The sequence below is a fragment of the Parasteatoda tepidariorum genome, chromosome 7 (genome assembly GCF_982258835.1).
Source record: "Parasteatoda tepidariorum strain Cologne lab strain chromosome 7, Ptep-v5.0, whole genome shotgun sequence".
NCBI classification, from domain to species: domain Eukaryota; kingdom Metazoa; phylum Arthropoda; class Arachnida; order Araneae; family Theridiidae; genus Parasteatoda; species Parasteatoda tepidariorum.
Genome location: NC_141761.1, coordinates 102,978,956 through 102,994,445, shown reverse-complemented (window position 1 = coordinate 102,994,445; position 15,490 = coordinate 102,978,956). Strand labels below are relative to the sequence as shown.

The window sequence follows — 15,490 nt, the reverse complement described above, 5'->3', positions numbered from 1 at the left end:
AATAGAGAGCTATAAGTTTATGCTAAGAGCTTGTCGCACTATTCTGCAATCCAACCTACAATCATTGAAATGAACAACTTATTAAATTAATTTGATTTTCTAATTGTGTTTCTATTAAATTAACAAAATGGGTATATTGTTTGGGAAAACCAAGAAAAAAGAAACGCGTGTGACTGAACAAGATAAAGCGATTTTGGTTTGTTAAAACATATTTATCGTCTGCAATATATGTTTGTTTACTTCTGCATCCCAGTATATTTCATGATTTAAAATTTCTCCCCTCTTAGAAACTTAATTGATAAACCATATTTTATTTTTTCATTTTATATTGCTATTTATTTTTTATTTTATTTACATTACTTTTTATTTATTTATTGTTATGAAGAAACTATGTGCGAATTATTTAATTTTAATACTAAATTTTTTGTGAAATACTAACATGAGAAAATATATGAAACTTTGTTTTGGTATCCTTGTTTTTTTTTTATTAATTATATTGTTTCAGCTTCTTTCTTTTATTGAACAATTTGATTAGGATTTTAGATTTATATGCATATTTTTAAATTAACAAGAGGACATTTGAAACTAACGAATTTGGTTAGTGTGAAAAAGCACATAATTTTACGGGAATACGCCATGGCCTTTACGATTTAAAACAGTAAAATTTGGTATGCGTAGTTTACCAAATAAGGTTTTTCAAAAAAAAAAACTTTTTTTTCTTTTTAAAATTCAAGATGGAAAATTCTATTTTGTTGAATTGATTCTCCAAATTTTTTTTACTGCTCTTCGTCTTTTTGTCTTTTACAGCAATCTATTTTTATAATTTACGATCTATAATAATTAAAAAAATTAAAGATGCAGGTGAAAAATAGCGCAGCAGACGCTCTCTTCTTTATATCTAAGAGGCCTTTGACGAATTCCTCACCTGCCATCGCCATGTGAGTAGTCTCTTACAAGTATGATACTGCCTCTCCCTTTCTTCTGCTGCACGTGAGAAGGAAAAAAAGTGAATCAAGACTATGCAAGTCATTCTCTAAAACAAATTTGCCGAGTGAAATACTGAAATGAATACTAAAGGTCAAATTCATTCCCACTTTCAGCCGAAGGTCAACTTTAATATTTTTACTGTCAAAAGTATAACATTTCGAAATTTAAAGATATTTGAGAAAGATGTAATAACATGATGAGCATGTGGATAAATAAGAATGCTTGAACTACTCTTTTATTCTATATTTAATGGTTTTTCTAACAATTTTAGCAGTCTAATCATTTGATATAGAAGTTTCTAGTAAATGGACATCTGGATATGGGACTGTGTACTGTTTATTAATTTAATATATGACAATGTAATTAAGTAGATTGTCTTCCTAGCTAATACCAATGAATAAAAACTGCACAACTAGGTTACATAAAAGTTCTTTTAATCTTTTGCATTTTTTGAAAATTAATCTTTTTTTATGATGATCTTTTTATTAATTTTATGTAGCAACTAAAGCAACAACGTGACAAGTTGAAACAGTATCAAAAAAGAATTTTGACTACTTTGGAATCAGAGAGAAAACTTGCGAAACAATTGTTGCACGATGGTCGTAAAGAGTAAGTAATATTATGAAGTATTATTGTTGTGTATTTGCTAAAATGAGGATTAAAAGTTGGTATAATTTCAAGGTATCTCGAAGAAGATGAATAAGATAAATGTTTTGTAAGTTAGGGTGCTTAGCGTTTTTAAAAAGTGCTTGAAGGTACTTATTTTTTATTTACGTTTTTTGGAAGCCCTTAAAGGTGCTTTTTTTGTTTAGGGTTCGTAAAAAGTGCCTAATTTTCTATCGTTTAAAAAGAGTCTTCTTCTTTGCCTCATTGATTGTCATTTTAAATGACAAAAATGCTTGATTTTTCACAAATTTTAAGGCGATATTTATCAGAAACTAGTTATTTAATCATGATTATGTAAAGTTTTTGTAAATGTTTTTGAATTTTATTGATTTAATATTTATAAATTAAGAACTTTAAACGATAGAAGGGAATAATTTTTATTACTGCACAGATCCTAATTATGATTTTTCTTTTGGAAAGTGATTAAAAATGTTTTTTTGAGTACTTAAAAGGAGCTTATTTTTTGTTGAAAAAATGTAAGTGAGTAACTACAATGCATTTATTATTGTATCTTTTTTTTTTCTATTGAGTTTTTATATTGCTATATTTTTTATAAAACTTGTCTCTGAGATAGATGTATCAAAACATGTTTAGCATTGCAAAATTTTATTATCCCAATATGCAATCTACCTGAGTAATAGGCATTTTATATTTTAATAATTAAGTTTTAGTTTTGCTCTTTTAGGGCCAGTGCATGGTATATATTTGCCCAGTATACCATTCACTGATTTTTTTCAAGGGTGAGTGCTACTGCTCAGTGTACAATTGTCCAATATATCTTACACTGATATATGTAAGGGTAAGTTTGACTGGCATTTGCCCAGCATACCATATAGTGACTTCTTTTTTTTAAAGGTTAAGTGAAATTGCCCGGCATACCCTACACTGTTACTTTAAATTAGCCATTATACAAGTGAACTACAAATTTCATTGGGTTGCAATATTTGATTCATCATCAAGTGGCAAACGCTTAATAAAGAATTGCCTGGGGGTTAGCATTTGATTTAGATCTTCAGTTATTATAAAATCCATGTTTTTTGTTTAAAAAAAATGACCCTAATACGAGTGAACTTTGGATTAAATAGGATTGCAATATTTGTTTCTGTTTATTGGTATGTGACAAAATCAGTACCAATAAAAATGCATCAGGAGTAGTTGGCAAGAAAAAAGTCGCTGAACATATTTATAATGTAAAATATCTCTGTATATAATGTAAATATTATAAGGTTTATTTCTAAAATAAAGAAATATTTTGATAAACAAGTGTAAAATAAAGGAACTTTCAAACTATTACTAAATATTAATAAATCCCCTTTTATTAAATGACTAATAATAAAATGCACATGTGGCACTTTTTCGCTTAAAAAGGGGCCATTGGTCGACAACATTTTAATTTTCATTAGTTAGATTTAGTTGCTCTGTTTCCAGTTAAGACAGTTAATTTTGCCATTTTTGATAGTGCATACTTCCCCCCCCCCATTTTTCTTCATATTAGATTTCAGTTCAAAAGTTTATGACTAGTGGTGTTGCAAATAGTAAACTTGTATAGCAAAGAAAAATAAATGGAAATCATGTCACAAAGTTTTAAACTCTTTCAATGAGTGAAACTCAAATATATAATGTTTTTTGAAATTTCCTGGGCTTATCATATAAAACAATACAATCATATGCCGTAGTGGTGAGATAAGATGCATACACCAAATGAAAAGAGCATACTGCAGCCAATTTTGTCCAAAATTGTTTCCATGCAAAATTACATACTTTAAAATGTTGTAAAAAGTTTTATAGTTTACAATTTAAAATTTTCCCACTATTATTAAACAAAACAATAAAAAATAATAAATGTTGGCATAAAATTAGTTTTTGCTTTGAATTAATTTTGAACAAACAAATTTTATAATTGTGTGTAAAAATTTTTCAATTCTTTTATAAAGTTCTTGAGGTCTGGCGAAAAACGCAAAAAGTAAAATTAATATTAAGGGGTCCAAACTATGAATTGCTCTCCTGACCAAACCATGGGCAAGATATTTCCCAGACTGTGGCTACCCTCTATATTTTGTCAGTCTGAAATCCAAATCCGTTCACGAAAAGGTATAGGTTTATTCAGAGAAAGTACATTTTTGTGTTGGACTTAACTTAAAGTATCTTTTGCATGAGTTAATTAATTAATTAATTTAAAATTGTTGATTTTTAAAATTATAAATTTTAATTGTATTTATGGTTTAAAGTATTTGTTTTCTGTGCCTAATTTACTAAAATTGCTCTTAACAGGAAAGCAAAGTTACTTCTTCGAAAGAAGAGATTCATGGAGCAAATGCTTACGAAAACTGATGGACAACTCATTAATTTGGAGCAAATGGTATATTTATTTTCAAAAGCACATTTATGACATTTCATTCCTAGAAATATGAATTAATTTTTATCATCCATAGTTAATGAGAGTTTGATTTTTTTTAATTTTATGAAATTAGTTTAATTTATAAATCGAATTTGGTGTTTATGAATAACACTAATCAGAAGAATCGGCAGAATTTCAATCACCCTGAGGCAGAATTTTTTCGAACTTTATGCGACAATTCTCTCTAATACTGATACCTTTCTGAAAGACATTTTTAATTGTAGCAAATATATATGTTAGTTATTTAAAGTACAGAAGCGGTTTCTGTTTGAAAAAAAAAAGCCCTCATGCGTAGAACAGTATATAATTTTTTTAATTATAAATGTAAAAATTTTCTTTTTAAATCTAAATATAAAAGAATACATGTTCTAATATTATTTGCGATATTCTCTTCTTCTGAAAAATATTTGTATAGTTAACATTTTTTAAAATTTTGTTGCTTGGAAATTACTTTTCATAGTATCACTCTGAAATTCTAGCTAAAGCCAATCATTGCTGATTTTGTTTGTTCTCAAAAGAAAGTAGAAAAAAAAATCAGGAGTGTTTATTCTACCTCCAGTGAGAAAAGCATTTTTTTAAATATAATTTTGCCGAAAGAGAAAAAAAGTTGTGCAGAAAAAAATTATAAAAATTTTGCTGATAGAAAAACCCAAACTTTGCTTCTCAAATAAAAAAAATCTTTCTGCATGAACTCTGTAATGTATTGCGACAATGTCGCCGGGAATCTGCCGTGGGGCTCAATCAATCATTTCTCTTGGAACTGTTCATTGTGAATGATAGAGATGTGAAAACGACGAATGTGGATCAATATTAGATTCTACCAGATTATTTGGAAGATTTTACTATTTTTTAATTGGAAATTATAGCAAATTTTATAATTTGCTTTTATATTCTTGTTTCAACTATGTAATTCAAAATCATCCTGACTATCACTACATCCACATAAATTAAGCATACGTATCTAATGCATAATGTTCAAACAATATGTGCATAAAAGCTCTGGCAAGATATGCAAAAATATTTCTGTCTATGATTCTCAATGTAATTGCCTTTTTCCTACCATTTGGAAATATTGTCCTCAAGATGAATAAAGGTTGCAAATATGAAGATATTATTTAATTCATAAAAAAATATATCTGGATTTCAAGTCATTGAGTTTAAAAAATTCATTTTAAATAAAAGTTTAATTTTTCTAGTGATGAGTCAGTTTTTTTTTTAGTTCATGGTTTTTCTATTAATCATTTTTAATTTTTTTGTGTAAACCAATGCTCCTTTTTAGATTAAATTTGGAAATAATAAAAGAATTATGAAAAAATAAAGATCTCAAATATTTTTTTGCATATTATCTGAATTCATTTATATAATTCTCAATAAACTATCTGTCATCAATTTAACTGTCTGCAGTTTTTCATCTAAATTATGTTTATTATTTGAAAATTTTAATTTTCAATTATGCTATGCATTATACAAGTAGAATTTCTACTTAGTTGGCATTTATTTTAAAAACATTTTTAATGGGTTGTTCTTATAACATTTTTCAAAGAATTATATTTTTTTAGTGTTAGAAAAGGATTCAAGATAACTTAACCTATTGTACTTTTATTTTTTTAAAAAATGACCTATTGTATGAATAAATGTATAATGTATACATGTATGTATTTAATTTTAAGCTTATGATATTGAACTCTAAATAAAGCTGTAAATGTTGTAAAATGAGTACATTTTACCAAGCCTGATAATTGAGTTGTATCTCTTTATATTTTAATTAAATATTTTTTGTTTGTCAGTACTTAAGCAAGAAAAATAATTGTATGTATAATGCATACATTTAATTTTAGGCTCATGACATTGAATTTGCTCAAATTGAACAAAAAGTAATAGATGGTTTGAAAGTTGGCAATGAGTCCTTGAAATCACTTCATCAAGTAAGCTTTTAATATGACTACTTTTTAATCAACAATTTATACTGTTTCTATACAATTTCTTGAAAAAATAAATAAATAGAAATTTATTTTATGCTTCCAATTATGAAATAAAATTTAATAGATCAAAATGTATCTATTAAGCAAATAGATTGTCTATTTTTTACATTAATTGAAAACTTTTATGTTGTTGCTTAAACGAAATGTTTTTATGAAGAATCTTGTGTATATTTTTATGAAAAATTTCATTAAAATATTTATTAAGCAGCTTAGTTATTAATTTATCTTTCCCTATTCAAAGATTGTCACTGAAAATTCTTATACAAGGAAAATTTATTGGAAAACGTTTCTTTTCAGTTATTTAATTACTATAGTCAAATGAATGTGATTCAATTTTTTATGCTAATGTAGACTTAATTTTGGTCACTTTTATAACACAATAGTCATAACTTAGTATGTTAGTTTTTTTTGTACGATACATCAGTTTCTATGTGTTCTAATTCACTGTTATTCTAATACAGTTTAAAAGATCAGATTTAGAATGCTCGAAATTTTCTTAGATAAGTTTAAAATTTGTTAAAGTATTTTTTACTTTTTTTTAATACATTATCATTTATTAAAAAAAATGTTTTTTTCTCCATCTATTAATAGTTTAATTAAGAAAGAGCAAATTGTACTTACAAAGTATTTGCATAATATTTTTGAAATAAAAAAAAATATCTGTTTCACACTTGTTGTTTCCTTTACATATAAGGAAATAAAGAATTTGTTCATTTAAAAATAAAATTACAGCAAGTTTCTTTTTTTTTTGGAGGAAATTATTTTTTATTATCTGCAAACTACTTACATCTTTTTTAAATAAACTCTTCTCACCAACTCTAGCAATTGTTTCTCGTTCATTACTATTTATTTCTTCTCAAATATAAATATTTCCCACAAAAACATTGGGTTTCGAAATATGCAATTATTGTAGCCTTAAGTAAAAACATTTTGTTAATGATAACTAAATAGACAATTACCGAAGTTTGAAAAATAATCATCGGTAATTGAAAGAAGAATTAACCTAAGAAAAGCAGATTACGTAACTCAATAACTAATAAATGAAGAAGACTTAAAACAATTCCAATAAGGAATGATTTTTGCTAATATTTGTTAAGTTTTTCTTATTTTTAAAAATTTTGTTATGATCGTTAAGATTAATATCTAGCAACATGTAGCCTGTCTCTCTCTTGCTACTTTTGATTGACATCTATTTGAGCATGAGCTTATGAAAAAAAAATAATGATCTTAATTTTAAAAATTACGAGAGAAAAACAAATTTTCCACAATGATAGATAAATAGTCAATATTTGAAGCAAAAATGTTGAAAATCACAAAAAAGCAATTGAATTTGCCATAACTTTCAAACAAAAATGGATTTTGAAAAAAAACTCTCATTAAAATTGTATACAAAATGTTTTTAGCAGTACATCAATTTCAAGTTTGTAGTTAAATTTCAGCAGACAGTAGTTTTACCAATATAGTTTGTTTTTACTGCAAGTTTGTTTGCAGTTAATGATTCATAAACTCTTTGTCAAATCTGAAATTTTTTTATTCCTTCGAAATCTTTATAATTTTTACTACACACTTTTGTAGTTTTAAGTTTCTAGGACTTTTAGATTATGAACAGCAAAGAGAAATGAGCAAAAAGAAAAGTAAACAGAAGAGCATTTAAAATTTCTATAACTTTTGAATAAATTGGAATTTTGAAGAAAGAAACTCTGTAATATTCATAAACAAATGGGGCTCTTACAGCATGCCAAATTCCTACTCTGTCTTTGTATTCCTGCGGCCTGTGGGGCAGATTTTATGATATTTTTTGCAACAGGCTTAACTGTTAGTAATTCTTGAACAAATATTCGATTGTTAAACTATTTTGTTCTTTTGTAATCCTTTCACACTTTTCTACACATTTTAGTAGTTTAAAGTGTCTAAGTCTCATAGTTATTACCCAGCAAAACAAAATGTGACATCAGACCAGCTGCTCTTACCAGGTCTTGATCCAGAGAGATTCTAAAACTACATATCTTTTAAACATAGTTTGGTTTTAAAAAAAAAATTTATTAATAAAAATTCAAAATATGCAGAATATTTCCTTTTTATATATAAATTGATTCTTCTGCTTTTTAAAAATTCCTTTTTATAGCTCTTTTACTAAAACTTGTTTTTTCGAAATTTTTGATTAAGTAACTCAATATTTGAGATAATTCATCTTCTAGTTACTAAAACTTAGTAATATGTTGAAAATATTTATTTTTATGCTCATCTCAAATGTTATTTCTTTTTAACAATTACAGATGCTTTCAATTGACGAAATAGAAAGGATCATGGATGAAACACATGAAGGCATTGAGAAACAACAAGTTAGTTTTCACTTTTTGTTTTTTAAAAATAAAATAACTGAAGTTTTATGAATATATATATCAGGGTTAGGTTTTATTCATGCAAGGCATGAATAAAACCTAAGTGAATTAAAATAATCTTCTATTTAATGCCTATTTAAAATTGGCGGAGCCCAAATAATGCTCCGAAATCTGTGAGTTTGAGTTTTTATCCTGGGAAAAGTAGAACAAGTTTGTTGTTTTATTATGTTACGTTTCACTGAAAAAGGGAAACATTAATAATTATTGGTTTATTAAATAGGTTATAAAATTAGTATATTTGTTACCTATTAAACTGCATTAGTACTGATCAGTTTTAAAATAGATAATTTGGGAAGAGGTGTTTTATGAACCTTCAAAGGGGTTACAAATCAGAGAAAATTGTTTACTTGTAGTAAATTTTTATGATCATAAGTTGGCCCCAAGCAATAACATCATTTCAAAAGATACTGAATACAGTTAATCCTTATTCTGATAGGATGAACTACAAAAAAACATGTTTTTCTTAACATAAAGCCACCAAGTAGTACAATAAATAGTACTAAATAAAAAAATAATGGAATTTTTTAGCTTTATTAAATGTGTTGGTAGAAGTGTTTCAGTTTTTGCATGAATTCATTGTGTTGTTCAGTTGTATATTTTAAATTTGTGATGTTTTTGTATTGCTTTATATTATATTTTTAGCACCATATTTGTTCATTTCACACTTGTTCTTCTTAGGTGCACTATACTTGCCTATTGTTATTTTAAACAATAGATTCTATCCAGTCTCTGTTAAGTTATGTTACAATCTCATCTTTTTTTGAAAGTAAAAAATAATGCAAAAAATTAATTTGTTATAATTAATCTCTGCCTACTTTATATATAACCAAAAGTTGTAGCAGTAATGTATTAGATAGAAAAACAAACTTCAGTTCTTGTTTTTAAAATATTTTCTTATAGTTTATCTCTATCAGCTTTATAAATGACTTGTTCTAAAAGTAATCAAATTAACAAAAAATAGTAATTATATAATTGTTTTAAAAATATAATCTCTGCTTTCTATATAAATGGGTAGAAATTCTAGTGATATTGTAATTAAAAGGACTTGTTTTTTAAATGATACTTTTAAAAATATTTTCTTTATGTTCATTAGTTAATCTCTGCCATTTTTATAGATAATAAGTTCTAATGAATTGTAATCTAATTAGGAAAAAGCAATTTAAATTCTTATTTTTTAAATAATGCTTTGAAATATATTTTATTTTAATAATCCCTCCCCTCTGTATAAATAAAAATAAGTTCTTGTGATAATCTGAATAATGTTCTTATCTTAAACATTTTGTTATTATTAATCTGTGGACCCTCCATGAAAGTCAGTAAGTTCTAATGGTAATTAGAAAAAGAAACAAGCTTAATTCTTTGTTTTTTTTATATAATGTCTATAAAATATTTTGTTATGATTATGCTTCATGCTATTTAAGAAGGACATCACATTATAATCATCATCTAACCAAGGAAAACAACTTAAACACTTGTTTTCCTTTTAAATAATACAAAAATATTTTCTTACAACACTTTTAATTAGAAATATTTCATTTTCTTCTGTATTAAAATTTACTTTATGATTTTACATTATCAAATTATTACTTAATATTATCCAATTTCATAGGGTTCAAGCAGTTTTAAATAGAAAAAAAAGTATTAATTAAAAATAAATATATTCTGAAAAGTTTTAAATTTAACTACTTTTTCATTAAGAGAGAATTTTGTTTTTGAGTTAAAAAACTAGAATTTATTTCTGTCTCTATTCCTAATCTAATCCTAAATAAATACGTCAAGTATTTATTTTGCTGCTATTTTCAGTTTTCACAGATGTATATATTTTATAGTTTCACAAAGTACCTTTACATTTTTAATGCCATTTAAAGCTAACAGGTAAATTTTTTCATTGAATAAGAATTTGTTAGATAAATATTTTGCACATTTTCTTAAAGTGTATTATTTATTTATTTTACTATTCAGGATTGAACATCTCTTGAATATAATTAAAGGAAGTTTGCTTTATTATAGCAAATCCAATGTAGTGATAATGTAGCTCTTAAAGCTTTTTTTTTAAATTTATATCTCAAACTTAATATAAATCATCTTTAAAAAGACATGGTAGACACATGAAGAAAAAGCAGCTTATCCTACTGACGGTTCTGCACCTGAAAAGTTGTACTTTAACATATATTCTTCTCTGCATAGCATAACCGGTTTTTCCATGTTATTAGATAGGGAAATAGTGTATAGGGGAGAAACATTTTACCAATTTTGCCCATCTGCTAAACTGTCAGTGGGTTAAACAAAAGCAGAGTAAATGGATAAAATAAAATAAAAAATGTAAAACACATAATAAATGTAAAGTGACAAAGGTTTGCTCATTTTGTTAGCTGGCCTAAGCCAAATTGGTATGTAAGTATCTAAAAAAAAAACAACAACTATGTTTTCTATTTTTTTTTTTTATTTAAAAAAAGAAAAAAAAATCTTCTACTTGGGGCATATCTTGCAAGAAACTGATATTGCCGATGATTTCAATTCTGTATAGATAAATTAAATTTATCTTAAAACTAATTTTTATTTATTTTATAGGAAATAGATGAGCTCTTAGGTGGAAAACTCACAGAAGAAGATGAAGATGCTGTATTAGATGAATTAGAGTCCCTTATTGCAGAAAGCTTACCCACTCCACCTACTGCTGATGATAAGCAAATACCTGCTGAAGAAGAATTGGACTTGCCAGATGTTCCTACAGAAGATTTACCCGGTAATTTTACCATATGTGTTTTTAAATCTTAATTGTTTTAGTTTTTTTTTTAAAAGTCACTCTAAAACTTATAAATTAATGATTTTTTACTGTACCATTTTCTTAAGCCAAGTTTATGTCTCTCAATATTAAAAATAAATAATATATAAAGTTCAAATTTGCAAGTTGTCAGTAAATAAATGTATGTCTGATCTCGCTACTAGCTTTATATGTTACTTATTAAATTTTATTTAGCATTTTTTTTTTTAGAAATTTTTTTGTATCTTCTTATATTTATGTGTTCTTTGTTTGATATGTTTTATTTTTAATTCTTTTTGTACTCCTCACACTCTTGTATTAATATATTTTGCTTTGGTTACATTGATATAATATTAGAAAGCACTCTAATCTGCGTATATAATTATATAAGCTGATGACAAGATTATATCTTTTTATTATTTTATTTTTAGGCTTTTTAATTATTATTTCTTAAGTATTTAAAATAATTTTTCTTTTTTTAAACAAATATTTATCCTTTTTATTTATTTATTTGTTTTCTTCGTATTTTTATCTTATATGGATTCCATGTGTTTTCAGCTTCTGCGCAGTTAATAAAACTTATTAATTTTCTTTGTGAATTTCTTTTTTCTTTTAATTCTTTTTTGGCTTTTTATCATGTTTTATATATATATATATGTTACCGAGAATAACTGAAATCAAGAGTAAGCCAATTTTCACCAGTTAATGTCAACAACCGCATAGTCACTTTGGTGAATGTCTGAAATCTTTGTTTTATCCCATTTGATATGAATTTATTCATTGATATTATTATGTTTATTCGATAGATTAGGAGAATTATCAGTGTTCAGAGTACCACTTAAATGCATAGTGGTACTCAACCTTAAAAAAACATTGATGTAGGTCATACCAGGCAGCGGCACTGAGCTTTAAAACTTCAGAGAAGTGAATACCGGGCAAGTGTATACTGGGCAATGACATTTAATCAGAACTAGTGTATATTTTGGACATTTACCAAAGCGATTATGTGATTGTTGACATTTACCGGTGGAAGTCAACTACCACCAATTTTAACCATTCACAATAACATATACACTTTAGCTGCTAAAGTCTTTTTCAATCGTAATTTATTGATAGTCCTTCTAACCTTTCTTGATATGTATGTTAATTGCTTGACCTAAGCGCTTCTAAAGCTGTAAATTAAGTATTTTGTGATAAATATAAAAATAAAGTTTTAGTATAGAAGTGTTTCCGTATTGTCTGACCCATATATAACACACACCTGAAAAACCGTTTTCCCATTTAATAGCAAAGAACATTTTTTTATTTGAGGGAAAACAACTATGTTCTCTTTTGAGTTGATGGCCCTTATTTTGTAAGCTCTTTATTTCACCACTCTCAAAAGCTGCTAAATGAATAAAATAGACCTATTTCATATTCTTTATCTTATTAAATTTTTCTTTTAATTTTTAATCCTTGTCATTCATCTGATTGGCTAAGGAACTCGATCTAAGCATTACCATATAACTAAGACATTTTCTAAAATGAAAAATGTTAACTTATATCATTTTCCAATATTCTATGAATTGTATTTTTTAGTTAATTATAATTTATTTGAAATGAAGGAATTATAAAAATGTGTTTTTCATTTGTAGTCTATAAGTCAATTGATATAAGTTTATGTAGGGTTTATTTGTAGTTTAAATCAAGTTTTGAAAAAAAATCTTAAGTGTTGAAAAAAAGTCAGACAATTTTTGTTCAAATAATTAATTTGAATAATTTTTTAAAAATTGAAGGTAAACGTTTCTTTTAAAAAAATAATTTATATATTTTTTTGGTAAATATTTTAAAAACCTTTTTTTTTTCTTTTTCGTATTTACTTGCTGATTTTGCTTAATGATTTGCAGTATTTTTTTTTAAAGAAAAACATGAAGTAATGTTGGCCAATATTATTATTGATACCAAATTCTGGCATGATTTCCCTTTCTTGCAGCATTACAAAACAGGAGAAAAAATATAATTATAGTTTAGCTCCATGGTGCCTTTTTTCTTAAAATTAGTGATATTATTTGCGAAAATTAAAAAATCATTTAAATATTTCAAAACTTATGTTGGATTTTTATTCTACAAAAAATATTTTTATATGTTTTTATCTAGGGGTTCATACTTGTCTGATATTCTTGTTGAAAAATATTTTTTTTCTACTGCTGCTGATGAAAAATATTTTTTTCTCCTGATTTTTCTACTGAAAAACTTTTTTCCCTAATATTTTTGAATTTGGTCCTTTTGAATTTAGTGATTTTCTATAAACTATTATTTAACACTGCACATATTATTTATAATTTAAATTTTTTAAAACTATGTTATTGCTTTTGTTTTTCTTTACTGCTTGGGTAAAAGGAGTTAAGTCAGCACAAGTTGACTAAGATAAAGCTTAACTTTAAAATTCAACGATTATTTATTTTTATTTATTTCATTCATAAGGCTGCATTTAAACCTCATGTGAACCAAAACAGGACTTGACTTCTTTTTCCCGAATTGCAAAAATTTAAAACATGTAAATTGTATGCTAATTTTATTTATTTATTTTAAAATTGTAGAACCAAAGAAAAAAGTGCCGAAAATTGAAACTCGGACATTAGTGGAAGCATCATGATAAAATGTGAAGTGCTTAAGTAAAAATTGTTTGTGAGTGGATGTATGTACGGTTTATAAACGTTGCTATAAAATTTTATTTCTTTTAATAAAAATATAATTTTTTTTTTTAAATCGAGAATTTCAACTGTAAAAATTTTGTATGGTGAAAAAATTTTTTGCCTTATACTACTAATTTTTTTTGATTTATTGATCAGTATTGATAATTATGTACATATGTTTATATGTAAATTTGAATAATAAAATTTTTCAAAGTGTTATGCTTTGTGAAAACTTATTTATAAAAAAAGTGTATTCATTCATTGCACTGCTTAAACTATCTAATTAATGATGTTAATAAAGTAGCGCTTATCTTGAAATAACCATACTAAAAGGAGAAAAAATAAAGAGGTTGTATTTCAAAGATTACATGTTAAGTCCTAAAAACGCATATAGAAAGTATAAGATAGAATGTGTAATAGTTAATCATTATTAAATTTTTTTCGTGATCTAGGGCAATTGCTTTGGCAAGTGAAAGAAAACTATTATTTCAAATTCAATATTCAAATAATTTTTTTATAACCAGAAAACTTAATTACATAAATACATGCTTTATTAAAGATTTTAACAAAAATGAATAATAACTGTTCCAATTATTGATACATAATATTACGAGTATTACTTTATTTAAAGTGATTCATCATCAATATAAATATAGTCTTCTTCATTAGCTGTGTTTACACTTCAATCATGCCAATTTGTCCTTGAAGTTTAATAATATGAAATGAATTTCAAGAAGTTCATCATATGTTTCCTCTTTCATCTTGCCACAGTTCTGCCTGTTGGTTTTAATAAAGACCTGCTTCTCATTTTCTTATATTAATGGCATTAAATTCTGTATCTTTGTCATACTCATACTTAAATTGTATGAAACAAGGTTTCAACTTTTCTAATTTTATCCAATGCATTTTTAACCAATTTACTGGTTAAACCCAACTCTGCTACATTTTGCAAGATATTTTCAATTTCAAACTTCATTTTCCACCCTTTGATATCAAACCGAAAAATCTCTTGATCATTTTATAATGGGTAATCAAGAAAAGAGTTCTTTGTCAGAAACTAGCTATTTTATCATGATCATGCAAAGTCTTTGCAAATTTATTTCGCGTTTTTTTAACGTACATAGTACATATTTTTTGAGTGCTTAAAAAGTATTTAAAAGGTGCTTATTTTTTGTTGAAAGATTTGGCTTTGAAAAAAGCATTTTATTTCTTACTCTATCATTTCTAAAATTTGGCGGCACAGTGGTTGAGAATCACTGCTTTTAGGCCTAAATCCTTAGCCATATTCAGTCTTTTACAAGAGATCGCCCTTTTTGAATTTTGTCATTCTTATTATGTCATGTCACTGTCTGACGACCCATTTTTTATTTGTAGAGTATTGCTTACAAGTACTGTATGTTTGGACCGTTGCTTGAAATGCAAATTAAATTTAGTCGAAAATGCCTTGTAATATTATTTTTCTTTCACTGGCTCTATATTTCCTTCTCCTTTTGCACAGTGCGCGATGTTCAGTTTGTACATTTTCTTAAACATTTAAGTTCGGATTTAAGTATTTTCTCCTGGATATACGGTCTTGTGTACGCAGAACTGAGTGTAATAAGAGATAAATCCCATCG

The 15,490-nt window shown here is 26.0% G+C and overlaps 1 protein-coding gene across 1 annotated transcript; it reads left to right on the top strand.

Moving 5' to 3' along the window:
- The first annotated feature begins 25 nt into the window (after positions 1 to 25).
- Vps20 (vacuolar protein sorting 20) lies at positions 26 to 14,093 on the top strand. The gene is made up of 7 exons (XM_016073571.4): positions 26 to 196; positions 1,487 to 1,596; positions 3,925 to 4,012; positions 5,890 to 5,976; positions 8,310 to 8,375; positions 11,007 to 11,181; positions 13,779 to 14,093. The coding sequence occupies exons 1-7, from the start codon at positions 128 to 130 to the stop codon at positions 13,832 to 13,834; spliced, it is 651 nt and encodes a 216-aa protein (XP_015929057.1). The 5' UTR covers positions 26 to 127; the 3' UTR covers positions 13,835 to 14,093.
- The last annotated feature ends 1,397 nt before the right edge of the window (positions 14,094 to 15,490 follow it).

Bases quoted from the DNA above. Each gene is read 5' to 3' on its own strand.
- Vps20 (XM_016073571.4), top strand. From the start codon at position 128: ATGGGTATATTGTTTGGGAAAACCAAGAAAAAAGAAACGCGTGTGACT. The intron at 1,597-3,924 runs GTAAGTAATATT...TGCTCTTAACAG, and splicing joins TTGCACGATGGTCGTAAAGA to GAAAGCAAAGTTACTTCTTC. The intron at 5,977-8,309 runs GTAAGCTTTTAA...TAACAATTACAG, and splicing joins CCTTGAAATCACTTCATCAA to ATGCTTTCAATTGACGAAAT.